General features: G+C 42.4%; 1 protein-coding gene across 4 annotated transcripts in view; it reads left to right on the forward strand.

Moving 5' to 3' along the window:
- Nucleotides 1–26,536, forward strand: part of LOC144598311 (glycogen debranching enzyme-like) — an 80,389-nt gene extending 53,853 nt beyond the window's left edge. For all 4 annotated transcript variants that reach the window (XM_078408295.1, XM_078408292.1, XM_078408296.1 and 1 more), the window contains exons 24-34: nucleotides 5,048–5,223; nucleotides 5,675–5,777; nucleotides 6,989–7,214; nucleotides 10,995–11,106; nucleotides 12,315–12,450; nucleotides 15,725–15,837; nucleotides 20,041–20,252; nucleotides 20,764–20,861; nucleotides 22,023–22,110; nucleotides 22,206–22,339; nucleotides 24,068–26,536. In XM_078408295.1, the coding sequence (XP_078264421.1) occupies nucleotides 5,048–5,223; nucleotides 5,675–5,777; nucleotides 6,989–7,214; nucleotides 10,995–11,106; nucleotides 12,315–12,450; nucleotides 15,725–15,837; nucleotides 20,041–20,252; nucleotides 20,764–20,861; nucleotides 22,023–22,110; nucleotides 22,206–22,339; nucleotides 24,068–24,185 (1,516 nt within the window). In that variant the 3' untranslated portion in view covers nucleotides 24,186–26,536. The remainder of the gene's footprint in view (nucleotides 1–5,047; nucleotides 5,224–5,674; nucleotides 5,778–6,988; nucleotides 7,215–10,994; nucleotides 11,107–12,314; nucleotides 12,451–15,724; nucleotides 15,838–20,040; nucleotides 20,253–20,763; nucleotides 20,862–22,022; nucleotides 22,111–22,205; nucleotides 22,340–24,067) is intronic.
- The last annotated feature ends 1,299 nt before the right edge of the window (nucleotides 26,537–27,835 follow it).

Here is a 27,835-nt window from a genome sequence, read left to right on the forward strand (position 1 = left end):
TGTTTTTTATACCAAAGATAAACACAAAATGCTGGAGTAGCTTGGCGGGCCAGGCAGCATCTTTTGGGAAAAAAGGAATAAGGGACCTTTTAGGGTCTTCAAACCCTTGGAAAGAAGAGAAGTTCTTCAGAGTAGGCATACCTTGAGGTGCTTTCGCAGTGCGGAAGACAAAATGTGTAGGAAGGAATTGCAGATGCTGATTTATACTGAAGGTAGACAGTATCTATCTTCAGTCGGAGATGCTGCCTGACCCACTGAGTTACTCCAGCATTTTGTGATACCTTCAGTCTAGACAATGTCTATACCAGATATTTTGTTAGTTTAGCTACTCCTAACAGGTTAAGCTAAAACTATATCATGCACTTGCTAAGATATGGGCACTATATTACATACAGTTCTGCTCATAAATGATCTGACTATATACAATGAGCATGCGGAAGAAATGTACAAAAAAAATCACTGAAGTCTTCAGAGATTCAGATATTTTTATAATGATCTGTAAGTGTCTGGAATTAATTTCTGGAAAAATTAAATTCCCCCAGTTACTCTGATAGCACGTGAACTCTAAACTCTGATTCAATAGTTCAGGCCTTTCATATCTATGCAAAACACCCTGCATGAATACAATGGGCTTGAACAGTTTTCCTTCTGTAGTGTATCTTGGCAACCCAACAAACAAGGTGAAATCACCTCCTGCTGGCAGAACTAATTCTTTAGATCTCCATATTTATTGCCTTATGATTCAATTTACACAATAAAACAATAAAACAACTATGCTCAGGAAAGCCTGATAAGGTGTGGCACAATAATCTGTGGTATTCCAGGGGCAAGAGCAGCCAGAGAAGGCTGCGAAGGAATAAAATAAAGCAATTGGAGATTATATGAAAGAACACTAGGTAGGGCTATCAACGTTTAAGAGTACAAAACACCCAAATATTAGAAGATGTGCTCTTTCAAAAGTACTTTTTTAAAGGTTTATTATTGTGTGTAGCAAGGACCGGTGAAAATAAAATAAAATCCGTACTGTTCATGAATACAATCAAGCGAAATACAAGTTCAAAAGGTAGAGCGAAGAGAAAGATACCCGTGTGAAGAAACACTGATCCAAACATGGTATTTTATAGGAGGCACAAGAGATTTGAGATGCTGGAATCTGTAGCACAAAAATGAAGAGCTGCTGGAGGAACTCAAGTGGTCGGTCAAGCAGTATCCGTGGCGGGAAATGGACAGTCAACATTTCTGGTCCAGATGAAGGGTCTCGAGCCAAAATGTCAAGTCCATTTCCCTTTACAGATGCTGCCTGACCACCTGGGTTCCTCCAGCAGCTCTTTATTTGCTACTTTAGTTAAAAACATTGACAGATTTGTGTTTTTTAAAATATATATTTTAATCGTGAACGAGGCAAAATGATTATAGAACAAAGACATATGATTAGTTACTGGGAGAAATCAAGTGGGTTTAATCAATATGGTTCTCTCGTAAAGGAATGATAATGGAGAATACATGTTTTAAAAATAAGTCATTTCCAAGACCTTGTTTTTTGCATCTTGGAATACGTAAAATGTACGTGGGGAAGCTGATGATAATGTAGAGTGGTTTGGGAAATGACTCGTTTATGAATTTCACCTTTGATTTAAAAATAGCTTTAATTAACCAGGAGGTAATGAAGCAATAAGTGATAGAACATAATTGATGGAAATTGCTTGAATTTTATCAGCAAAGACACTGATTAACCGATTGGACAAGTAAAATCTAAGCAGAGAATTGCTATGGTTTTTAAAGGAGTGAGTCACATTTGATTAAAGTTTTGAGATGGTCGATAGCATTTTAAGATACGAGGGTGGTAAAACTATTAAGTTACTGAGCTGTTAATTCGGAGTCCTGGACTAACAATCCATAGACTCCAACTTCAAATTCCTCTTTTGCAGTTGTATAAATTTAAATTCCATTAATAACATGGTAAGATGATAAGTAAGTAAGTTACATGATAAGTAAGAGTAAAGACCACAATGCTGTAAAAACCCATTTGGTTCACTAATCCCCTTCGAGGCAGGAAATCTGCTGTCCAAACCCAGTCTGGTGTAGATGTTAATCCAAAACCACAAGTGTGGATGATTGTAAAGTGTGGTGCTGTACGCGAAGCTGCTAAGGAAGATGAGAGCCCATGGTATCAAAGGGCAGATACCAGCGTAGACAGCAGGAAGGCTGGAGGGCCGAAGACAAAGAGTGGCAATAAAGGGGGCTTTTTCTGGTTGGCTGCCAGTGACTAGCAGAGTTCCACAGGGGTCGGTGCTGGAGCCACTGCTCTTCACTTTGTATGTTGTTGATTGGATGAGGGGATTGAAGGCTTTGTGGCCAGGTTTGCGAATCATATGAAAATAGGTAGGAGGGCAGGTAGTGTAGAGAAGTCCTTTTTTTGCAGAAGGACTTATAGCCAAGCAAAGTGTGGAGTCCTGCTTTTTGGTAGTAGGAATAAAGGCGTAGACTATTTTCTAAATGGGGAGAGAATCCAGAAATCGGAGGTGCAAAGGGATTGCTGGTGCAGGATTCCCAAAAAGTTAATCTGCAGGTCGAATCGGTAGTAAAGAAAGCAAACTCAATGCTAGTATTTATTTTGTCTTAATTGTAAGTGTTGTGTGTGATGTAGTCTGTTTTGTGGTTGTGTACCATGTGTGTGGGGGGGAACTAGAACAATTGTCTCTTCCGAACGGAGACGCAACCTTTTTTCTGGGTCATGTCTCTGTTCACGCTGCGGCCTACTATTGGCCAAACATCTGGAACTGGCGGCCTCCAGCTGGGACCACTTGGGGCTCTGGTTCGCAGAGCCTGCGGACTGTACTCGCCACCTGCGGAGCTGGCTGTCTTCGGAGGCTCTGGTGGTGCTGCGAGTGCGGCTGCGACTCGCCTTCGGAGGCTTCGGCCGCGGGCACTATGGACGTCTGAAGCTCGCAGGTCCCTGGGTGGGGGCTGACTTCGGGAGCTCCGGAAGCGGCAGCGTCTTCGTCCGCCCCGAATCGCGAGGCTTGGGTCGGCCGCTTCGGACCTTTCACCGTCCGACGCAGCCTGAAATAGGCCGTGGGATTTTCCACCGCCCGGCGGGGGCTTAAATGTCGGGAGCCCCGACCGCCCCGACGTGGTAATTTCGACTGCCTGACCGCGGGAGAAGACAGCAGGGAAGAGGGCAGACATTCTGGCCTTCCATCACAGTGAGGAGGTGACTGGAGGAGACTCACTGTGATGGATGTTTTTTTTGTTTTATGTTGGTTTTTGTGATTGTGTGTTTTATTGCTTTCTTTTTTATTGCCTCTCATTGTTGACTGAGGGTAACGTAGCGCAGCGGTAGAGTTGCTGCTTTACAGCGAATGCAGCGCCGGAGACTCAGGTTCGATCCTGACTACGGGTGCTGCACTGTAAGGAGTTTGTACGTTCTCCCCGTGACCTGCGTGGGTTTTCTCCGAGATCTTCGGTTTCCTCCCACACTCCAAAGACGTACAGGTATGTAGGTTAATTGGCTGGGTAAATGTAAAAATTGTCCCTAGTGGGTGTAGGATAGTGTTAATGTGCGGGGATCGCTGGGCGGCACGGACTTGGTGGGCCGAAAAGGCCTGTTTCCGGCTGTATATATATGATATGATATGATAACATGTTTTTGGGTGGCAAAGGCAATTCTATTCTATTATTTTATTCTATTTCAAGAGGGCTTGTATACAAAAACAGGGATGTAATGCTGAGGCTCTGGAAGGCATTGGTAAGGCCGCATTTGAAATATTGTGAGCAATTTTGGGCACCATATCTGAGGAAGAATGCTGGCTCTGGAGAGGGTCCAGAGGAGGTTTACAAGAATGATCCCAGGAATGAGTGGGTTGACCTATGATGAGCATTTGTTGGCACTGGGCTTGTACTCGCTGGAGTTTAGGGGGGACCTCATTGAAATACAGAATAGTGAAAGACTTGGATAGAGTGGATGTGGAGAGGATGTTTCCACTTGTGGGAGAGTCTCGGACTAGAGGTCGTAGCCTCTGAATTAAAGGATGTTCTTTTAGGAAGGAGATGAGGAGATATTTCTATAGTCAGAGGGTGGTGAATCTGTGGAATTCTTTGCCTCAGAAGGCTGTGGAGACCAAGTTGGTGGATATTTTTAAGGCAGAGAAAGATTGGTTCTTGACTAGTACAGGTGTCGGAGGTTATGGGGAGAAGGCAGGGGAATGGGGTTAGGCGGGAGAGATTGATCAGTCATGATTGAATAGCGGAGTAGAATTGATGGGCCAAATGGCCTAATTCTACTCCTATCACATGAGCTTATGAACTCTCCTGCAAAATAGTCATGCAACAGTCAGGAGGGCATTTGGGATTGGCCGATGAAGAAAGGGTGTTGCCAGTGATACTCAGATCCCAAAGAAAATGAATAAATAAAAAATAATGGGCATTGAGTCTCAATAAAAGGTTGCTTGTGTGGGCTTAGCAAGTGCATAAGATTGACGGTAACCTATTAAATAATTTAGAAATAGTCCATCGGGCAGCACGGCGGCACAGCAGTGGAGTTGTTGCCTTACAGCAACAGAGACCCGGGTTTGATCCTGACCACGGGTGCTGCCTGTACAGAGTTTATGCATTCTCCTGGTGACCGCGTGGGTTTTCTCCGAGATCTCCAATTTCCTTCCACAATCCAAAAATGTACCAGTTTGTAAGTAGATTGGCTTGGTGAAATTGTAAATTGTCCCTAGCGTGTGTTGGGTAGTGTTAGGGTGCAGGGATCGCTTGTCGGCCCGGACTCGGTGGGTCGAAGGGCCTGTTTCCGTGCTGTATCACTAAACTAAACCCAAGAGTACAAATAAAATAAAGGTAAAAGAAAGATTATATGATTGGTGAGATGTGACGAGTCCTATTTCATGCAGTTACCATCCACACTCGGTTCAGATATACGTACTTTTTTTTAATAAGACGGTGAGATGCTGGAATATTTGGATGGACGAGTGAACAATTATTAGCGAAAACATTTTGATGAGATGTTAGTTCTACAATTTCTTCCTTTGTAATTTTCTCCTAGCTTTGTCCAGAACGGCTCGACATTTGTGAAGCAGCTTGCTTTGGCTTCAATACAGATGTGCGGAATTGGGCGATTTCCTGCACTGCCCCAACTTTCACCGTCCCTGAAGGGTGTTCCGTACAGACTGAATTTTATCACCGGTGAGAAGGAGCAATGTTGTGCTTCATTAGCAGCTGGTAAGTCAGCACAACTTCCCTCAGATGTTTTGATTTGAAGCAAATTTCACGACAAATATTGCAATATAATCTACAAAACTGCACTTTCAGTGAACCAGAAAAATTACCTTTCTTTTTTTAAAAATACCTTGATACAATTTTTTTAAAGTCACACTGTGAATAATCTTCATCTGTCGGATTTATTTGGTTTTGTACCCTCTATCACAAAGTTAGACAACATTTTACAAAATAAAATTGTCTCTAAAAGGATCGTTTTTAACTCTGCAATCTGCCTCTTATTTAAAAATAATCTCCATTGCATCCACATTGGGTAGAATTTATCAGTTACCAAGGATGCCTTTTAAACATTGCAGTATAAAGGTCATTTGTATTGGTGTTCTGAAAAAACGATTCTGCCATTTTATTTTTTAATTTGATCTCTTCTAATTAGGATTTTTACATTTCTATTAAGGGCTGCCACATTTTGCTGCTGGTTTATTCCGCTGTTGGGGCAGAGATACCTTTATTTCTCTCAGAGGACTGCTACTGGTGACAGGACGTGCACTAGAAGCTAGGTAAGAAGCTCTGTCATAGAATCCTGGATGATATCAGCACTGAAGGGGTAGTTTTTCACATTTTTAGTTTAGTTTAGGGATACAGCACAGAAACCGGCCCTTTGGCCCACCGAGTCCATGCTGCCCATCAATCGCCTGTTCGCACTAGTTCTCTGTTATCCTGTTTTCTCATCCACTCCCTACACACTAGAGGCAATTTACAGCGGCCAATTAAACCATGAACCCGCTCGTCTTTGTGACGTGTAGAGGAAATCAGAGTACCCAGAGGAAGCTTATGCAATCACAGGGGGGACGTGCAAACTCCACACAGACAGCACCTGAGGTCAGGGTCTCTGGCACTGTGAAGCAGCAGCTTTACCACTGTGCCAGTCTCATGCCCACTATCAAACCATTTGCACTAAACTCATTTCCCTAGGTCATTTGTACCCAGAACAATCTATTCTGATCATGTTGGTCTTTTTTTTGTTCCTGCTTTTTTGTTCTGATAACCAGTTCCTCTTAGAAAGCAAGATATACTCTCTAGACCACCTTGCTGTACATTTTGACTGAGTCGGAGAACATTCCTTATACAATTCTAAATCTAAACAAATGTCAACTTCAATCGTACTAAACTGCAGTGACAGGAGCGTTCAATTGTGTAATTTTAACCCAAAAAATAAAAGTAAACCAAATTGCCAGAAATAGTCAGAGTGCCAGGCAGTGCTGTCCAAGAGAACATTTCAGGTTTACATCAAATAACATAGCCAGGAAAGATTGTTGACGGATTAGTTTACAACACTCTCAGTGGGTACTCATGAGTGAAAATTAAATGAATGAACACAATAAACAAATTATTGCAAATTGAGTAGATTTGGCTTATTGGTCTTTTAAAGATGCTGAGAATATAAGTTTAAAGCAAAATATTTTAATGGAATGGCCAGTTGCCTGGGTGACAGAGGAAGAAGTGTTGGTATATCTCGTTATTATTCTCGTTATTATATTGCTTTTCAACAATCTATTACCAGCTTGTATAAGTTCATGTCATCTGAAGCAAGTGCTGAATTTGATCAAAGTTCCTTATTTATCAAGAATTGGGATGTGGTCCAAGTACTAATATAAAGTAAGATTCTCCTGGTTGGTTTGTGTTTCAGCATGACTGTAAAAAGTAGATACGTCCTTTCAAAGGAAAAAAACAATTATTTCTATTCATAAATTACTTCCTTTGATTACAGGAATATAATCCTTGCGTTCGCAAGTACTCTGCGACATGGTCTAATTCCAAATTTGCTTGGACATGGAATATATGCACGATATAATTGTAGAGACGCTGTCTGGTGGTGGCTTCAATGCATTCAAGATTTCTGCACCATAGTTGAGAATGGAATCGAAATTCTCAAATGTCCTGTATCTCGACTATATCCAACTGACCATTCCCCGGCACTTGCTCTAGGCACTATGGTAATTGTTTACTTTGTCCTAAATAATTGCAGCACTATTCAACTGTGATGTTTTATCTTTATATTATACTTCCGAACACACATTCTTCTGAATACCAATTTTAGTTTTGATGCATAGTTACTTCAAGATGTTTCATTTATTATTTTATCTTTATCTTCCATGTCAGAATTTGACTTGGTTAGAATTAAGTTTAATTTCATAAAAATTGATTGCGTGGGTGTTGTGATGGAACCGAGAGGGGGAAGACTGGAAGGAGAGATAGGAGTGGAATGTAAAGGTTGTGGTGGGACATGGCACAAGAAAGGCAGGGGCGTGCCCATGTCAGTGTGCAAAGTCGGACTGTGTCTGTTCCCTGTGTGCTAAGTCTGTGCAACAGAACTTGGTCTCCAATCATCTTAGAGTACAGAAATAAGAAACTGCTGATGCTGTCTTACCAAGGAAAGACAAAAGTATTGGAGTAACTCAGCCGGTCAGGCAGCATCCCTGGAGAACATGGATAGGTGACATTTTGGGTTGGGGCCCTTCTTCAGACCCTTTATGTCTCCGATTATCTTACCCTTCTTTGTCATTTAACCTTGTCAGGACCTTTGTTGACATGTAATGTGCAGCCCAGTTAAAAGGATATCCTACATAGGTATCTATCATTGATCAGAACGGAGATCAAGAATTGGAAAATTAATCCCTACAGTGGCAGACCTGAATATCACTCTTACTGTGACTGAACTCTCATATTGATCCCCTGAATCAAGACAATATCAGGAGAAGGCCGGTGGATGAACTAGCTGGCAGGTGCATTTTGTTCTGGAAAGACAAATGATGATGGTGGGGGAGCAGATGGGGTTTGCCATCAAGAATAAGCATGTCTATTGTCTCTCAACCTTCCATGTGGGACAAACGGCAGGCCTCGTGATTTTCTGACTCGCTGCAAAGCAGAACCAACATGCATTGGTCATTCGTGAAAATGCCTAATCCTTGAAAGCAACCTGAGGTCAAAGAGCATTATTCACCTGACCCCTAGTCCCAAACACAAAGCAAATTGATCTCCCTTGGAAACATCGATGCCAGAGTCAGAAGGGATGCAAATCTGTGGAGTGGTATCATTCACAAGGAAGAGGGGGGGAAGCCAATTCAACAGAATCCTCTCCTCTTTCGTCAGAGATAAGGACACAAGATCTCACAGTTTGGTTCCCCCCCCCATTTGGTTCTTAGCTGGAATCTAGTTGATCTACAGGTCTACCCTAAAATTGATCAATCGCCATTGTCTCTAGTCGTGAATGAAGATTTGCAGAACTTCAGAAACCACCTGCACACTGTAATTCAATAATAATTGGGGCATATTTGGATTCTGAGCTCCGTCATTTGTTAATTCATTCGCTTGAGCATGTAATTATGTCGGCCTCGAGATATCTTCTGGAAGACACGGATTAACTTCCAACTCAGTTCCCACCGCCCCACCAACCCTCATCACCATGAGCCAACCCTACTCAGCAACCAATATCTACCCTGGGAACACTTGATCACTTTCTGCTTTTTGGGAGCCATTTTGAGCAAAGTGGATGGCAGAATACAGCACTGGCTCTATTTCACTGACAACATTTGGCTGACCACAGAAACTGATGTTACAAGACCAATACCACCAATCCCACCAATCCCACACCCAACTTATGCTACTTTGCAAGTAGCAGTGATTCCACTCTCCTATGTTTCAGAATCGTGGACTACCTATTGCACCTCAAAGCATTGAAACAACATCACCAATGTTGTTTCCACAGTCAATTGCTAGGTTAGGCATCCCATTATTGGTTTCCTCTTCCTTGCCAATGTCTCCAATAGTGAAGTGAATGGACCACAATCTTTGTGTGTGTGTAACACCAGAGCCCCGAAACAAGAGCTCTACTTTGAGCTTTGTTACATGAGGAGATTACCAGGAAGGCAAAGGAAACACTTGAAGGACATTCTCAAAGATTCCCTTCAGAATGGAATATTCTCACTGACTCACGGATATGCATACGATTGTTCAGAATGGGGAAGAGCATTTGGAAGCATGCGGATGTGGTTCACAAATAACGAATGGAACATGCAACATCTCAAGCTATTTCCACATCCACCATGGGAGTTTTCAAAATGTAGAAACGGGAAACTGGAGATGCTGGTTTACAACAAAAAAAACCCACAAAGTGCTGGAGTAACTCAGCATGTCAGGCAGAACCCCTAAAGAACATGGATAGATGACTTTTAATGTCGGAACTCGGACTCTTCAGATTTATTGTAGGTGGAGAAAAGAAAGTTAGAAGGAGAGGTTGGACAGAACAAAGCTTGGCAGATAATGGGTGAATACAGGAGAGGGGGTGATGGGCAAATGGTTGGACAGAGACTAGGTAGAAAAAGAAAGAATATATGAAATAAAAGGGTTGAAGAGTAGCCGATTGTGAAGCTAGAGGGAAGAATGTAGGTGGAGGGTGTGTGGGGGGGTGGGGTGGGGTGCTGGAAGACGTAGGTACGCATCGAGGTGCGGCACGGGGAGTGGGGAGGAAGAAAAGGGGTTGTTGGGGTAAATATTGGAGGGGGGGGTGTGTAGGGTTACCTAAAATTGAAGAATTGTATGTCTATACCATTGGGTTATAAGCTCCCAAGTGGAATATGAGGTGCTGTTCCTCCAGTTTACTCATGGCCTCACTCTGGCAATGGAGGAGCCTCAGGACAGAAAGGTCAGTGTGAGCATGGGAAATGGAGTTAAAGTGATGAACAACCGAGAAATCCACTCAGTCGTGGCGGACTGAGTGCAAGTGTTCAGCAGAAATAGTCCGAGTCTACAGTTTTCTCGCCGAGGCACAGGGGGCCATATCAGGAATACTATATGCATTAGAGGAGGTGCACGTGAACCTCTCTCACACCTGGAAGGACTGCTGGGGTCTTTGGATGGAGGCGATGGAGTAATGGGGGAGTACCTTTCCAAGGTACTTTCTCCTGCACCCTGAGGTGCCACATCTCCTGCAGTTCCAGGGGAAGGCACCTTGGAAGGGTACTTGCGCTTGGTCCACCAAGGCCGACTGGATCTACCGGTTGTTCGCTACTTTAACTCCCCTTCCCATTCCCATACTGACATCTGTTTTGGAACACCTCCATTGCCAGAGTGAGGCCACACTCAAACTGGAGGAACAGCGCCTCGTATTCAACCCAACGGAGTGAACATGGACCTCCAAGTTTAGGTAACTACAAACCCCAGTCTTTTATCCCCCACAACCCCCCTTCTACCCCTGTGCCCCACCTGTTCGCACCTATTTCTCCCCTCTCCCTCCCTTTCTACCTTCATTCCCTCTTCTAGCTTCACAATTTGCAATGCTTCAATCCTTTTGTATCGCTCCCTCTGTTTTTTCATCTCGGGCCTTTGTCCAACCATCTGCTTATCAACCCCACCCCCCAACCCTCATCTGTAGCTGCCTTTACCTGCCGTGCTTTGTCCTGTCCCCTCCTCTCTTACAACGTTCTCCCCCCCGCCCCCCACTACTGTCAGTCTGAAGAAGGGTCCTGACCCAAAATGTCACCTACCCATGTTCTCCAGTGATGCTGCCTGACCCACAGAGTTACCCCAGCACGTTATGTCTTTTTCAGATCATGGGAGTTGCTAGTGTATGGGACCAAGGTTATCAGAAGCAGGGGTTGGTTGATTCAGCACATAGTAGTAGAATGCTCAGATAAGCAAATATGTCGTTTCCACCACAATTTAGGTGGTGTCACAGTAATATTTTAATGGGTGCCTTTTGAAATGTTGTGTTTCAGGAGCAACCACTATATGAAGTGATGCAGGAAGCCTTGCAGCGCCACATAGAAGGTGTTGAGTACAGAGAAAGAAATGCTGGACCTCACATGGACTCGCGCATGCAAGATGAAGGTAATGCCTTTCTACTGCATTCTGTAGTTTAAATTGTGGTGGAAACTACATTTTGGTGTGGCAAATTGGATTAGTAAGTATGCAGATGATACTAAGATAGGTGGTGTAGTTAATAATGAAGTAGATTTTCAAAGTCTACAGAGAGACTTGGGCCTTTTGGAAGGGTGGGCTGAAAGTTGGCAGATGGAGTTTAATGCTGATAAGTGTGAGGTGCTGCATTTTGGTAGGACAAATCAAAATAGGACGTACAGGGTAAATGGTAGGGAATTGAGGAATGCAGTGGAACAGAGGGATCTGGGAATAACTGTGCATTGTTCCCTGAAGGTGGAATCTCATGTGGATAGGGTGGTGAAGAAGGCGTTTGGTATGCTTGTCTTTATAAATCAGAGCATCGAATATAGAAGTTGGGATGTAATGTTAAAATTGTACAGGGCATTGGTGAGGCCGAATCTGGAGTATGGTGTGCAGTTCTGGTCGCCAAATTATAGGAAGGATGTCGACAAAATGGAGATGGTACAGAGGAGATTTACTAGAATGTTGCCTGGATTTCAGCACTTAAGCTACAGAGAGAGGTTGAACAGGTTGGGTCTTTATTCTTTGGAGCGTAGAAGGTTGAGGGGGGACTTGATAGAGGTTTTTAAAATTTTAAGAGGGACGGACAGAGTTGACGTGGGTAGGCTTTTCCCTTTGAGAGTGGGGAAGATTCCAACAAGGGGACATAACTTCAGAATTAAGGGACAAAAGTTTAGGGGTAACATGAGGGGTAATTTCTTTACTCAGAGGGTGGTGGCTGTATGGAATAAGCTTCCGGTGGAAGTGGTGGAGGCTGGCTCGATTTTATTATTTAAGAGTAAATTGGATAGGTATATGGGAGGGGATTGGAGGGTTATGGTCTGAGCGCAGGTAGATGAGACTAGATCAGAGAAAGTGGTCGGCGTGGATTGGTAGGGCCGAACGGGCCTGTTTCCGTGCTGTAATTGTTATATGGTTATATGGTTACTGCAAATAAGGCAAGTCATTTTTCAATCGATAATCGGTGGTAAAGGTGTCGGGGGTTATGGGGAGAAGGTGGGAGAATGGGGTTGAGAGGGGAAAGATCGATCAGCCATGATTGTATGGCAGAGTAGATCTGATGGGCCGATTGGCCTAATTCTGATCCTACAACTTATGAATTGTACTTGCCATGATTGAATATATTTTCCTTCCAGGTTTCAATGTTTCTTTGGGGGTGGAACTAGAAACGGGTTTTGTGTTTGGTGGACATCGGTACAACTGTGGCACCTGGATGGACAACATGGGGGAGAGCGACATGGCTCAAAATAGAGGAATTCCAGCCACACCAAGGTAAAAACATCAGTAAAATCATCAGCCGGAAAGCATTGAGTTTCAAGAAAAAATGTTCAAAACCAAAGAAAAATCCATTTTTGTTTTTAACGACTATTTTTTAAATGTTTTGATAGTGTTATTGAACAAAATATTATTGTACCGCATTATCGTGAATTGTACTAAAGGGACGGGTTGCACCTTAACAGGCGGGCAGGCGACCAGCATTCTGGCGGGCAGGTTTCCCACTGCTACACGGGTGGGTTTAAACTAAATAGTGGTGGGGGGGGGGAGGAGACAAATTGGAAATGCAAGGATGGAGTTAAAGGGAAAGAGAGTATAGGAAAAGTTAAGACAGACACCAGAATTAATGGGACAGAAAGCTGACAAAGGGATAGCAGAGTATGGCCAAGTGAAATAGGAATCGATGTGGAAGGTGAAGTGAGTAATGGAGGTAGCCTGGGAAAATCAGGTTGGTTCTGGACCCCAAGAAAGGGAGTTTGTAGAGTGCCTCCGAGATGGATTCGTAGAGCAGCTTGTACTGGAGCCTACCAGAGAGAAGGCAATTCTGGATTTAGTGTTGTCCAATGAACTAGATCTAATAAGGGAACTCGAGTAAAGGAACTGCGAGGAGGTAGTGACCATAATATGATTTGTTTTAATCTGCAATTTGAGAGGGAGAAGGTTAAATCAGAAGTGCCAGTGTTGCAGTTCAACAAAGGGGACTATGAAGGTATGAAAGAAGAGCTGGTCAAGGTTGACTGGAAAAGGATCCTAGCAGGAATGACGGTGGAACAGCAATGGCAGGAATTTCTTGGCATAATCCAGAAGATGCAGGATCATTTCATTCCAAAGAGGAAGAAAGATTCTAACGGAGTAAGAGGCAACTCTGGCTGACAAGGAAAATTAGGGATAGAATAAAACTAAAAGAAAAAGTGTACCACATAGCAATGAGTAGATGGAAGCCAGAGGATTGGGATACTTTCAAAGAACATCAGAAGGTAACAAAAAGGGCAATTCGGGGTGAAAAGATGAAGTACTTTGAGATGGCTTGCCAAGAATATAAAGAAGGATAGTAAATGCTTCTTTAGGTATGAGAGGGGATCTTATAGAGACATATAAAATTATAAAAGGACTGGACAAGCTAGATGCAGAAAAATGTTCCCGATGTTGGGGGAGTCCTGGTTCAGGGGCCACAGTCTAAGAATAAATGGGAGGCCATTTAAAACTGAGGTGAAAAAAAACTTTTTCACAGAGTTGTGAATTTGTGGAATTCTCTGCCACAGAAGGCAGTGAAGGCCAATTCACTGGATGAATTAAAAAGAGAGTTAGATAGAGCTCTTGGGGCTATCAGAATCAAGGGATATGGGGAGAAGGCAGGCACGGGTTACCGATTATGGATGATCACAATGAATGGCGGTGCTGGCTCGAAGGGCCAAATGGCCTCCTGCTGCACCAATTTTCTATGTTTCTAAGAGTGAGTTAGATATAGTTCTTGGGGCTAACGGAATCAAGGGATATGGGGAGAAAGCGGGAACAGGGTACTGATTTTGGATGATCAGCCATGCTTTTTATGAATGGCTGGCTGGTGCTGGCTCGAAGGGCCAAATGGCATACTCCTTTACTTATTTTCTATGACTCCTGCAGCCTACTTTGAAAGCTCTTCCCCATTCTTCAAAGTTTACAATTCTATATTTAAATTTCCACCGTTGAGAAGCTCCTTATGAAAGTCATAATTGACATCGACTGGGCTGTGGTCATGGTGCGCTGTTGCTCCACATCCTTCCCAACCTGTCTTGCGGACTTTGACGCAGTCGACTACACCAACTTCTTAATGCTTTTCTCTGTGCAAATGAGGAAGCTCCTTTTGCCTGATTCATTTTACCATTTTAGTCAAAACAATGAATTACCAGAAATGGCTTCACTGATCCATTGCTTCTCTCTCATAGAAACATAGAAAATAGGTGCAGGAGTAGGCCAATCGGCCCTTCGAGCCTGCACCGCCATTCAATATGATCATGGCTGATCATCCAACTCAGTATATCGTACCTGCCTTCTCTCCATACCCCCTGATCCCTTTAGCCACAAGGGCCACATCTAACTCCCTCTTAAATATAGCCAATGAACTGGCCTCAACTACCTTCTGTGTCAGAGAATTCCACAGACTCACCACTCTCTGTGTGAAGAAATGTTTTCTCATCTCGGTCCTAAAAGACTTCCCCCTTATCCTTAAGCTGTGACCCCTGGTTCTGGACTCCCCCAACATCGGGAACAATCTTCCCGCATCTAGCCTCTCCAACCCCTTAAGAATTTTATATGTTTCTATAAGATCCCCCCTCAGTCTTCTAAATTCCAGCGAGTACAAGCCGAGTCTATCCAGTCTTTCTTCATATGAAAGTCCTGCCATCCCAGGAATCAATCTGGTGAACCTTCTCTGTACTCCCTCTATGGCAAGAATGTCTTTCCTTGGATTAGGAGACCAAAACTGTACGCAATACTCCGGGTGTGGTCTCACCAATGCCATGTACAACTGCAGCAGAACCTCCCTGCTCCTATACTCAAATCCCCTCGCTATGAATGCCAACATACCATTCGCTTTCTTCACTCATTAACTCCGCTCCATTAATATGAGCCTCTTATGCATTCCTTCATCCATTCATTTCTTTCAACACCAACAACCTTACTCCTGGACGCCAAGCAGCACACTGCAATTTCTTTAATAAAATAATTCTAACTCTTTACCACCTTCTGTTTTTTGAATTGCTCTAAATCTTATCATATCATATCATATATATACAGCCGGAAACAGGCCTTTTCGGCCCACCAAGTCCGTGCCGCCCAGTGATCCCCGCACATTAACACTATCCTACACCCACTAGGGACAATTTTTACATTTACCCAGCCAATTAACCTACATACCTGTACGTCTTTGGAGTGTGGGAGGAAACCGAAGATCTCGGAGAAAACCCACGCAGGTCACGGGGAGAACGTACAAACTCCTTACAGTGCAGCACCCGTAGTCAGGATCGAACCTGAGTCGATGGCGCTGCATTCGCTGTAAAGCAGCAACTCTACCGCTGCGCTACCGTGCTTTTCACATTAAACTTTTTATTTTCTTGCTGTATCCTTGAATTTCTTTTGGCCTGGAGTTTGTTTTCCTTTTATTCCTTTGTGAAGCATTTGAACTGTTTAGCTATATCAAAGCCTTTAAACTGCAGCTAGATAAACTTTCTCCTTTGTTTCTTTTCTCCACAATGAAGCAAGTAACCATTTGAAATCCCTCCATTTTTTTCAGGGATGGATCTGCAGTTGAAATCATTGGCCTTTGTAAGTCGACTGTTCGTTGGCTGATGAACCTTTCCGAAAAATCTTTATTTCCTTACAATGGAGTCAAGGGACAGCTGAAAGGTGAGAGCACAAATCTCTGCAGAATTTACTGTGTCTCGTCAGCTGGGCGGAAAAGTGCAAATGGAATTTTTCCAGAGTGTGAGGTGTAAAACAGTAAGGAAATACACAATAAATGGGAGTACTGAATTGACTAAAGGAGCTGAGAAACTCTGCAGTGTATGTCCACATGTAAAGGTGGCAGGTTGGGTCAGTAAGGCAGTTGAGTTGGCCTTGGGGATGTTTTCCTTTACTAGCTGAGGCATCGACGCAACACTAGACTTTACTTTGGACGTTAGAGATACAGTGAGGAAATGGGCCCTTCGGCCCACCGAGTCCACGCCGACCAGCGATCACCCCCTACACTAGTGCTGTCCCACACGCTTGGGACAATTTCCAATTTTACCAAAGCTAATGAACCCACAAAACTGTACATCTTTCGAGTGTGGGAGGAAACCAGTGCACCCGGGGAAAACCCACACGGTCACAGGGAGAACGTACAAACTCCATACAGAAGGCACCCGTGGTCAGGATTGAACCTGGGTCTCTGGCGCTGTACGGCAGCAGGTCTACCACTGTGCTGCCATTAGTTGGGCCACAGCTTGAATGCTGGCATTGCACTGGTGTTTTGCAGAGAAAGTTAGGTGTACGAAATACAGGTGCCTAGATAGAGTGAGCACAGGAGTCCAAAACCATAAATGTAAAGGTAATGGTGAATAGAAACTCAAGAAAATAGAAGTAGCTGTAGGCTATTCAGCCAGTTAAACCTGCTCCAGCATTCACTGTGATCATGTCTGATCTGCTCCGGATCTTGGCAATTCTGCTGTGCCACAGCCTTGAATTCCCTGGTCTTTGTGAATTTGATCTACCTCCTTTTTAAATGCCTTCAAAGATTCAGCCTCCACATTTCTGCAGGGTAAAAAATTCTAGATATTTATTCCCCTCTGTGAGATGAAATTCTGACGCACCTTAGTTTTAAAAGAAGACCCCCTTCTATTGTAGCCGCCCCCTTGTCTGAGGCTCAGCTAGCAGTGGAAGCATGTCAGCATCTATCCTGTCATGTTCCCTTAGAATCTTATAACATTCAGTATGCCCTCATTCTTCTGACCATCAAACGTTACCGATTCAGCTTCTTTTGCTGTTCGCAGTAGGACAACACCTCATGCCAGGAATTAGTTGGTGGAAGTGTTGGTGGGGGGATTAGGCATGAGGGATGGGCAGGAGGTGGGAGGGGTAGACATTCAACCAGAAAAATTCATATAAGCTTTCTATGCTTCTGAACTTATTAATTCTGCCTCCTGGATCGATTTGAATATTTAAGATAGTGATCAAGATGCTAAAAAGGGTTAAGCAGTGTAGACTAAATGCAGGTAAGTGGAATTAAGGTACAGAATAAAGGCTTAGCAGACTTGCGGGTCCCAACCCAAAACGTCGTCTGTCCATTTCCCACCACAGATGACGGGCTGAATTTGTTTTTTATTCGGGATGTCAGTATCTGCGGTCTCTTGTCCCGTGAAAGAATAAATACCTCCTTTTTAAGAGTATTCAGCTCATTGTCCTGTTCGCTGCCTGAATGGAGTGAGTCATCGTTTGCTGTAGAACTCTTAAGACTTGAAATCTGCTTCACCAATTTAGGAGTACGCAAGTGAAAATGTCCACAACTATTTTAGCTGCCCAATTAGTCTTGCTGCTGGTCAAATCTGGTTAACCATTCTAGAGCATAGAAAATAGGTGCAGGAGGAGGTCATTCAGCCCTTCGAGCCATTCTTTGTGATCATGGCTGATCATCTACAATCAATAACCCGTGCCTGCCTTCTCCCCATATCCCTTGAGTCCACTAGCCCCTAGAGCTCTATCTAACTCTCTCTTAAATCCATCCAGTGATTTGGCCTCCACTGCCCTCTGTGGCAGAGAATTCCACAAATTCACAACTCTGGGTGAAAAAGTTCCTTCTCACCTCACTTTTAAATGGCCTCCCCTTTATTCTAAGACTGTGGCCCCTGGTTCTGGACTCGCCCAACATTGGGAACATTTTTCCCGCATCTAGCCTGTCCAGTCCCTTTATAATTTAATATGTCTCTATAAGATCCCCTCTCATCCTTCTAAACTCCAGTAAATACTAGCCCAGTCTTTTCAATCTTTTCTCATATGACAGTCCCGCCATCCCAGGGATCAATCTCGTGAACCTACGCTGCACTGCCTCAATTACAAGGATGTCCTTCCTCAAATTAGGAAACCAAAACTGTACACAATACTCCAGATGTGGTCTTACCCAGGGTCCTATACAACTGCAGAAAAACCTCTTTACTCCTATACTGAAATCCTCTCGTTATGACTGCCAACATGCCATTAGCTTTCTTCACTGCCTGCTGTACCTGCACGCCAACTTTCAGTGACTGGTGAACAAGGACACCCAGGTCTCACTGCACATCCCCCTTACTAACCTGATTTTGTCGTGGTTACCGGTGTTCAAAATGAAGCAGATGACACGGAGAATTCTTCAAGAAGTTAAAAGCCTTTATTTGCAAACAACGGCTGGAACAATCAGAATGTCAACCATCTGACTGCCCCCTTAGTACATCGGGCAGCCTATTTTTATAGGATTCTTTCAGCCTTATCTTCTTTTCCTTATCTCGCCCTCATACTCCTCTTTACAGTTATTCATCTCTTTGTAGTCACCCTGTTTACCCTGCCACCAATAAACCCCACTCATTGATGAATGTCTGTATTTCTTCACATGTTGCCTTCCACTCTGCCACCATTAAACTGTCAAGTAATCACACCACTCATTGATGGATGTCTGTATTTCTTCACATGTCACCTTTCACCCTTGTCTTCTATCCTGGTTCATCCATCAATGTTTCTCCTCCTCCTGAGCAGCAGTTACAGACACGTGTCAAGGGTAAGGGTCTAGAGTGCCTTAATTAGTTACAGGGAGGCACCTAATGCCTAAGTAGTTACAAACCTTAAACAACAATGTCTAATGTATAAAATAATATCGTATTATCTCCCATAATACCATTGAGATAATAATCTGCCTCCTTGTTTTTGCCGTTAAATCCTCACATTTATCTATATTATACTGCATCTGCCACGCATCTGCCCACTCACTCAACCTGTCCAGGTCACCCTGCAACCTCCTAACATCCTCTTCGCAGTTCACACTGCCACCCAGCTTTGTGTCATCCACAAACTTGCTAGTGTTACTTCTAATTCCTTCATCCAAATCATTAATATATATGGTAAACAGTTGCGGCCCCAACACTGAGCCTTGCGGCACTCCACTCGCCACTGCCTGCCATTCTGAAAAGGACCCGTTTACTCCTACTCTTTGCTTCCTGTCTGCCAACCAATTCTCTATCCATGTCAACACCCTACCCCCAATACCATGTGCTCTAATTTTGTTCACAATCTCCTGTGTGGCACCTTATCAAAGGCTTTCTGTAGATACACTACATCCATTTTACTTGTCACATCCTCAAAAAATTGCAGAAGATTAGTCAAGCATGATTTCCTTTTCATAAATCCATGCTGACTTGGACTCATCCTTTTAATGCTATCCAAATGCACCGTTATTACCTCTTTAATAATTGACTCCAGCATCTTCCCCACCACTGAAGTCAGGCTAACTGGTCTGTAATTCCCCGTTTTCTCTCTCGCTCTTTTCTTGTAAAGTGGGATAACATTAGCTATCCTCCAATCCACAGGAACTGATCCTGAATCTATTGAACATTGGAAAATGATCACCAATGCATCCACTATTTCTAGAGCCACCTCCCTAAGTACCCTGGGATGCAAACCATCAGGCCCTGGGGATTTATCAACCTTCAGTCCTATCAGTCTACCCAATACTATTTCTCACCTAATGCAAATTTCTTTCAGTTCCTCTACCCCCCCTAGATCCTCTGTCCTCCAGTACATCTGGGAGATTGTTTGTGTCTTCCTTAGTGAAGACAGATCCGAAGTATCTGTTCAACTCTTCTGCCATTTCCTTGTTACCCTCGTTCTAGTCAAAGTCTGCAACAGTTCAACAGGTAGTATTATAGCCTCATGTCAACACTTGAAGTAACCATCATCTTTGAGGTCGGTGATCCATAACATGTCCCATTGCTGAAATGTTAATCGTGATGCAGTTTTGTTTTTGTTTTTTTAAGAGGTTTTTTATTGGATTTTTAAAAAAAAATTTAACTTGCGATATTGGGTAATGAGATTGATTGTGTTATACAGGAAAAGTATTATTTATTACATATGAGGAATGGAACAAAAAAATACAAGACCACTTTGAAAAGAGCTTCTTTGTTTCTGATGATCCTAATGATCCCAATGAAAAATTTCCCAACTTTGTCCACAAAAAGAACATTTATAAAGACACTTGTGGAGCTTCCAGCCCATGGTGTGATTACCAACTGAGACCAAACTTTCCCATAGCTATGGTTGTGGTAAGTGATCACATTTGTCTGCAATATATTTGTTGTTTTTATACTACTGTTTTAATTGTATTTTATTGTCACATGTATCTAGGTAAAGTGAAATTCCATTTCACATACAGCTCAGTAAAACTCTTACTGTACATAGGCGCAAACATACTTAAGAGTGCATGAATGGTAGATATACCGAAGCAGTACACAAGAATCGCCACGTTTCCAGTGCCATCTTGTACTCTTCAAGTAAAAAGTTGTTAAAAATGTAGTCTTGGCATTAACAGCCTGTTGCCCTGGTGGAGGGGCTGGGCATTATGAGGAAATATGTGCAAATATACATATTTATAACTCTGGCTAACGTTTGCATTCTTGTCACATACTTTTTAAATACCAAGCTTGGTGCCATTCATATTCAATTGTGTCACCAGTAAAATCTTCCACTTTTCACATGTTTTGGGTGTGTAAAATTGCACGAATGACCAACTAAAGGTTTAATGACAGCACTAAAATCATTACTTTATGTTTTCAGGCTCCTGAGCTTTTTACACCAGAAAAAGCATGGAAAGCTTTAAAAGTTGTAGAGGATCATCTTCTTGGACCTCTGGGATTGAAAACTTTGGACCCAGAGTAAGTTTAAATTATTGTTGTTTCAAGTATCAATGTGCCTCTTGCAATTAAAGGTACCAAGTGCTGGAGTTACTCAACAGATCAGGCAGCATTTTTGGGGAACTTGGACAGGTGATGTTTCTGGTCGAATCCATTTCAGGCTGGTTGTACTAGTGTACCACACAATGGTATGAACATTTCTAATTTTGATTAACTAATCAACAAAAAAACACCCTCTCGCCCTTTTTTCTGTCTCTTTTCCCTGAGCCCCATCTGAATGCACGCCCATTTCTCCTCCGCATTGAAGATAGACATAAACTGCTGGGATAACTCAGTGGGTCAGGCAGCATCTCGGAGAAAACGAATAGGTGATGTTTCGGGTCAAGACCCTCCTCATACCCCATCCCATCAACCTAAACAACTTCCTCTAGCTTCACATTTTATGATTCTTCTATCTTTATCTCTCACTTTTGGTCTTTTCATCTCTGGTCTTTGTCCACCCATCTGCCAAGACAAAACCCCCTACACCTGTATTGACGTATCACTTGCCAGCCTTTGTCCTGCTCCATGTCTCTTCAGGCTTTCTCCCAGCCACAACAATCAGAAGGGCTCCGACCCGAAACGTCACGTATCCGCGTTCGACAGAGTCGTTGCCTGAACCCCTGAGTTACTCCAGGGTTTTTTTTGGTAAACCAACAACTGCAGTTCCTTGTGTCTACATCTCTGTTTGCAATTCCCGTGTTTTAAAATGAACTAGTGTGAAGCTGCGAATTTGATTTTGATTTAGATTTAGATTTAGAGATACAGTGCGGAAACAGGCCCTTCGGCCCACTGAGTCCGCGCCGCCCAGCGATCCCCGCACATTAACACTATCCTACACACACTATGGGACAATTTTTACATTTTACCCAGTCAATTAACCTACATACCTGTACATCTTTGGAGTGTGGGAGGAAACCGAAGATCTCGGAAAAAACCCACGCAGGTCATGGGGAGAACGTACAAACTCCGTACAGACAGCGCCCGTAGTCAGGATCGAACCTGAGTCTCGGGCGCTGCATTCGCTGTAAGGCAGCAACTTTACCGCTGTGCCACCCTTGAGATATTTATTTTACTAATCTGTTCATTGATTCGTCTTTTCTGTGATTTCTTTGTTAATGTTTAATTTCTCTCTTTGATCAGTGACCAGGTTTATTGTGGTTATTATGATAACTCTGTGGACAATGGCAACTTCAACATTGCGAAGGGTTATAACTACCATCAAGGGCCGGTAATCATTTAAACAATTTCATCTACTTCAGCTGCATTACCTACTGCGCACAATGTCACGAAGGTCATGTTATTTGCATTTCTTTTGTTTTCTAGGAATGGATGTGGCCTCTCGGGTACTTCCTCCGTGCAAAGTTGCACTTCTCAAAAATGATTGAAGAGAAATTGTATGAAGACACTAAATATTTTGTGAAACATGTTCTTTCTCATCATTATGATCACTTGTCAAAGTAAGGGAATAATTTTAAGAACTAAACAGATGGTTGCATTTTCCCAGTTTCCTTTGGAAAACTTACCTTTTGAACACCCAACATCACATCAAATAATTCACATTATGTTGGTGTGTGCCTGAGTTGTTGAGTTAAAAAGATTTTTTGTTTGGGTACTGACTGAAGTAATGTTCTGATACGAATTATCACAACATTTGTGCATTTTGATTTGGGTGCTGATTTGGTTTTGTAGTTAATGTACGAATTAGCTGATTCATACATCAGGTAGTGAGATTTTTTTTCAAAAGTGAATAGAACAGAAAGGGATCCAGCAGAAAGCTCGGCTTTAAAATAAAATACTTTCAGATATTAAAGTAAGGTACTCCAGGTTATATTTAAGTGCTTATCCAGGTCAGGTCATAAGCATCTAAGAACCCTACTCGTAATTGTATAACAATTTATTTCAGTTTAGAGATGCAGCGTGGAAACAGGCCCTTTGGCCTACCGAGTCTGAGCTGACCAGCTATCACCCTGTATCCTACAGACTAGGGACAATTTATAATTTACAGAAGCCAATTAACCTATAAACCTGTCCATCTTTGGAGTGGGGGAGGAAACCGGGGCTCCCAGAGAAAACCCACATGATCACGGGGGGAACATATGAACACTGTACGATAGCAACCGTAGTAAGGATCGAACCTGGGCCTCTGGTGCTGTAAGACAGCAGCTCTACCGCTACGCCATGGTGCTGCCCAACCGTACAGGATTTGTATGAATATCAACATGTACAGAAATTAGTTTGTTGAAATTCCTGATCATCTTTCACAGCTAGATTTGAGGGTTCTGGATTTAATTGAATATAAAGTGTCATTAGTCATTCTCTAGATAACTTTAGATGTATTATTTGCACAGCAGCAATACCTGGTACGGCAACAGTGAAACTTACTGGCGTAAACTTTCATTTCTTGGCCCGTATGCTCCTTATTCACTTCAAAGGCAGACAAAGTTGGATAAACTTTGTTTCGATATGTTAGCTGCTTTATTCTCTAGCATTTAAAGAGCACATTATGAGAGCTAGTCAGTAGTCTGAATGCCTCATTTTAAAACCTTGTATTCAATGTTCTGTCCGACTGCTCAGGATAGCAGTTTGAAACGTTTGCATTCAACTGTTTGGCTGCCTTTTTGGTATGTGTTCTGAGCTTCTGAGGAAAAACTTTTTCAGTCAGAGAGTTGTGAATCTGTGGAATTCTCTGCCTCAGAAGGCAGTGGAGGCCAATTCTCTGAATGCATTCAAGAGAGAGCTGGATAGAGCCCTTAAGGATAGCGGAGTCAGGGGGTATGGGAAGAAGGCAGGAACGGGGTACTGATTGAGAATGATCAGCCATGATCACATTGAATGGCGGTGCTGGCTCGAAGGGCCGAATGGCCTCCTCCTGCACCTATTGTCTATTGAGCTATAACAATTCTCTCCCTCTCTCCTTGTGTACAAAAATTAGGTCTTTAACACTTAAGAGAATCGCCAACTTGACTTTCAACTATGGTTTGCCAACTGATTGATAATGCAGCATGGAGTTATCTTGAAGTGCCAACTCTTTTTAATTAAGATAATGTTTGGGGGGAAAAAAAGTCTCTCTTGGACAAGGTTCCAATCCTTTGAACAAATCAACATAAACTCATAGAATTTCAAACCGTGACATTTACCATATCAAATTAATTACTGTCTTTTTATTTACTTTTTGTTTTATTTAGGTCTCCCTGGAAAGGTCTTCCAGAGCTTACAAATGAAAATGGAGCGCACTGTCCATTTAGCTGTGAATCGCAGGCCTGGTCAATAGCAACCGTTCTCGATGTTCTGTTTGAACTTTGAAGTGCAGTATTTTTCCTGTTGCTAACTGCAGTGCAACAGTTTAACTGAAGGTGGCGCTTTCATGTCTCTCCAGAGTATTAAATACCACTTGCCATTTAATTGTACGGTTTTTGTGATACAATTAAAAACTTCTTTGACATCGCCTGAACAGTGCAAACGTGTGACCTTGTACGTGATATGGAATTGTGTGTATGTTCGTGTGGTATGATATTCAGTATAAAAGGATTTTTTTTTCAAATGATTGATTTAATGTGCTTGTGATATTAACTATTTATAATCTCGCCTGACTGTCAGCAACATTGCATTAATCTGAAACTCGTTTTAAATTGCTAACCTTAGAGTGCGGAATAGAATCTAAATCTTGAAGTTGGAACAGCTTATGATAGTTTGATTTAAATGGTTGCAATACACAAATCCAATTTTGAGCCTTTGTTGTAGCTGCCACTGTGATTGTTTAATTGGTCATATGAATGAATGAATAAGTTTATTGGCCAATTATGTGCATATACAAGGAATGTGCCTTGGTGCTCCGCTCACAAATGACAACACAAACATACAGTTAACAATTAAGAATAAAGCATAACCACAACAAAATAATAAGGATACAACATTATGGTCTAAACATGTGGGTGAAAAGGTGCAAATAACCTGAAATTAACTTCTTGCGTATAGAGTTGAAAACTATAATTTTAAAGCACTTTCAAAATTATTTTAATATAACAGTGGTGAATTAATGTGAAAGAGATTCATTATCTTAAACACTGTTTTAGGCACTGGAATGAAAGTTATTTTAAGTACTTGCATGAAAATTGCACATTTAGAATTGTAGGAGGGGAAACCTGTGTGTTTAATGGAATGAGAGTTGGAGACAAAATGTGTTTGAAGTCTTGATTAAGATTGCCATAAAGTATAGAACAAAACTATATGCATGTTTAGACACAAAATGCTGGAGTAACTCAGCGGAATGTCTGGAGAGAAGGAATGGGTGACGTTTTGGGTCGAGACCCTTCTTCAGACTGATATTAGGGTTGTGGGCGGTACATAGATAGAATGTAGTCGGAAACTACATTCTATCTCTGTCCTGCCCACTCTCCTGACATCAGTCTGAAGAAGTGTCTCGACCCGAAACGTCACCCATTCCTTCTCTCCAGAGATGCTGCCTGTCCCGCTGAGTTACTCCAGCATTTTGTGTCTACCTTCGATTTAAACGAGCATCTGCAGTTCTTTCCTACACGCTATATGCATGTGTGTTTTATATCCCAGTAAGTGTAAAATTCAGATGCACATTAATGTCTGATCAGTGTCAACGTATATGATTGTAGCATGTCCATCAGGTTTCAAAGTCTAAAAGCATTTACTATGCAGTTCCTCTCTAGAGGCTCTTGTTGAATACAAGATTTTACCATTTCAATGCATTAAAACTAGCAAATCTTCATTTTGGCTCAGAATTACTAAGTACTGACTCAACAAGGAGGACAGATAAGGTAATTGAGATATTTGATTTTATCCTTTATTCCACATTTGTAACCTTGTTCCTAAGTATAATGCTCAACATTTATTGTTAAACTAATCTTTGAATATTGAAAAAAACTTGACATGCTTTTTTCAAAATGTTTTCACATTGCTTGGAATTGGGGGAATGTTAAGTTGAAAACAGCAACTTCTACTACAAATCTTGGGATTTGCAAGGATAGCTACGAATCAAACAAATGTGGGCATTATTTACAGCTGTAATTAAGCAAAAAATGCATTAAATCACTCCTTGTTTTGTGTTTGTGTGTGATTTGTCATTAATGAAGAGTCTTGTGGTGTGTTTCTAAATATTTTGTCTTTGCATTTTTAGGTTAAAGTGTCCTGTCCAGATCTCCCCTTATAACTTTAAAATAAAAATGAATAGCTTTATCCAAACATTTCCCATTAATGTTTTGTTGCCAGATCACTAAATGGTCTCTCCGATATTTCAGGAATCCACAGTAACACGTTAGATACACCAATCATCCTTTGCACAAGGAGTATTATGCCGATTTACCTTGATTCTCTCTCAACTTTAGTTGTTTTAAGTGGAATTGGGATTGGTTTGAATCTAGCAAATACCAAAAAATCTATTTGCCAGTTATTCTGCTTCATACTCAAAACAGTGTGATATCAATCTAACACCTAGATCTGAAGTAACTGATGAGTGTGACAACTAGAATATGACAAATACCACAGATACCACTTCTCACTCCTTCTCTTCCCCACCCAGGTGCCCTGCTCCTTTCACCACCTTCGTATCCTCATTTCCCAGCCCAAGACCTCTTTTTCCCTTTTGTAACCCTCTTTAATAACCTCTCTTTCACCTCCCACTTGTCTCCTCCCCCCCCCCCCCCCCCCCCCATATCACTTCCACAGCTTTACATTTCTCTCCTTGTCTGACACCTTTTTTGTCGCCTTTTCACCTGCTCCACATGTACCAATCAATCCCCACGCATCACCTGTATCCATCTATCACTTGTGTTGGAAGGAACTGCAGATGCTGGTTTACCCAAAGATGGACACAAAATACAGGAGTGGGGCAGGCAGCATCTGTGGAGAAAAGGAATTGGTGACGTTTTGGGTTGAAATCTATTTTTCAGACAGTCAGGGGAGAAGGAAACTGGAGGCGTGAAGAAGTTCAGAGCCCTTCAAGAACCTTTTCATACCTCTAGTTTCCTCCTTCCCTGACTTTCAGACTGAAGAAGGGTCTCGACCCGAAGTGTCGCCTATTCCTTTTCTCCAGAGGTGCTGCCTGACACAGGGAGCTACTCTAGCATTTTGGGGCGTGTCTTCCACCCTATCACTTGCCATGCTTTGCCCCACCCCCACCCTCCCTTTTCCAGCTTTCTCACCTCTACTCCAATCATTCTGAATACCCAAAATGTAGTCTGTCCATTCCTGCTACAGATGCTGCCTGACCCGTGGAGTTCCTCCAGCACTTTGTAATTTGTTAATCATGAGGCTGTGGGACATGCCCAGAAGACCAGACGATGCCAACAGAAGAAAAACTGAGCCAAAATGGTGATGGGCAGTAATGGCCAGTTCTGACATAGCTTGCTCACTGATTCTGGCTATCTAAGGTGGGAGGAACTGAAGGCTGCAACCTGCCCATCGAGAAGCTTGCATTAACCCTAGTGATAGAGCAGGCACTGGATATGGAAAGATCAGAGTGAGAGCACTGAACAAGATGCCCCATCTACACGATTCCCACCTTCCTGCGATTTGCCCACATCCCTCTAAAACTTTCCTGTCCATGTACCTGTCCAAATGTCTTTTAAATGCTTTTGAAATATTGGTCTGTTAAGAATATTAGACTGGTTGTATTAATGGAGCCAATTGATGGAAAGCTTTTAAGTATTTTGTTTATTTTTTGCCAATTCTTTGGCATTGTAAGGTGCATACATATCCAAAAAGAGTGGCCAGATACTTTCCTGAAATAAAGTAGCATTGATTTCTACATTATTTATACTTCATGATGCGTAGATTATGGAGTAACAGATTATCAATCACATTTATGAATAGGACTTTTTTTAAGCTGTTCTAACTGAAACAGTTCTCAGATTAAGGAATATTAGATATACTGTATATCCATATCTGTTATTCCAGTGCCATATCTCTGCCCCATGTTGACCTCA

The sequence above is a fragment of the Rhinoraja longicauda genome, chromosome 11 (genome assembly GCF_053455715.1).
Source record: "Rhinoraja longicauda isolate Sanriku21f chromosome 11, sRhiLon1.1, whole genome shotgun sequence".
Classification (NCBI taxonomy): domain Eukaryota; kingdom Metazoa; phylum Chordata; class Chondrichthyes; order Rajiformes; family Arhynchobatidae; genus Rhinoraja; species Rhinoraja longicauda.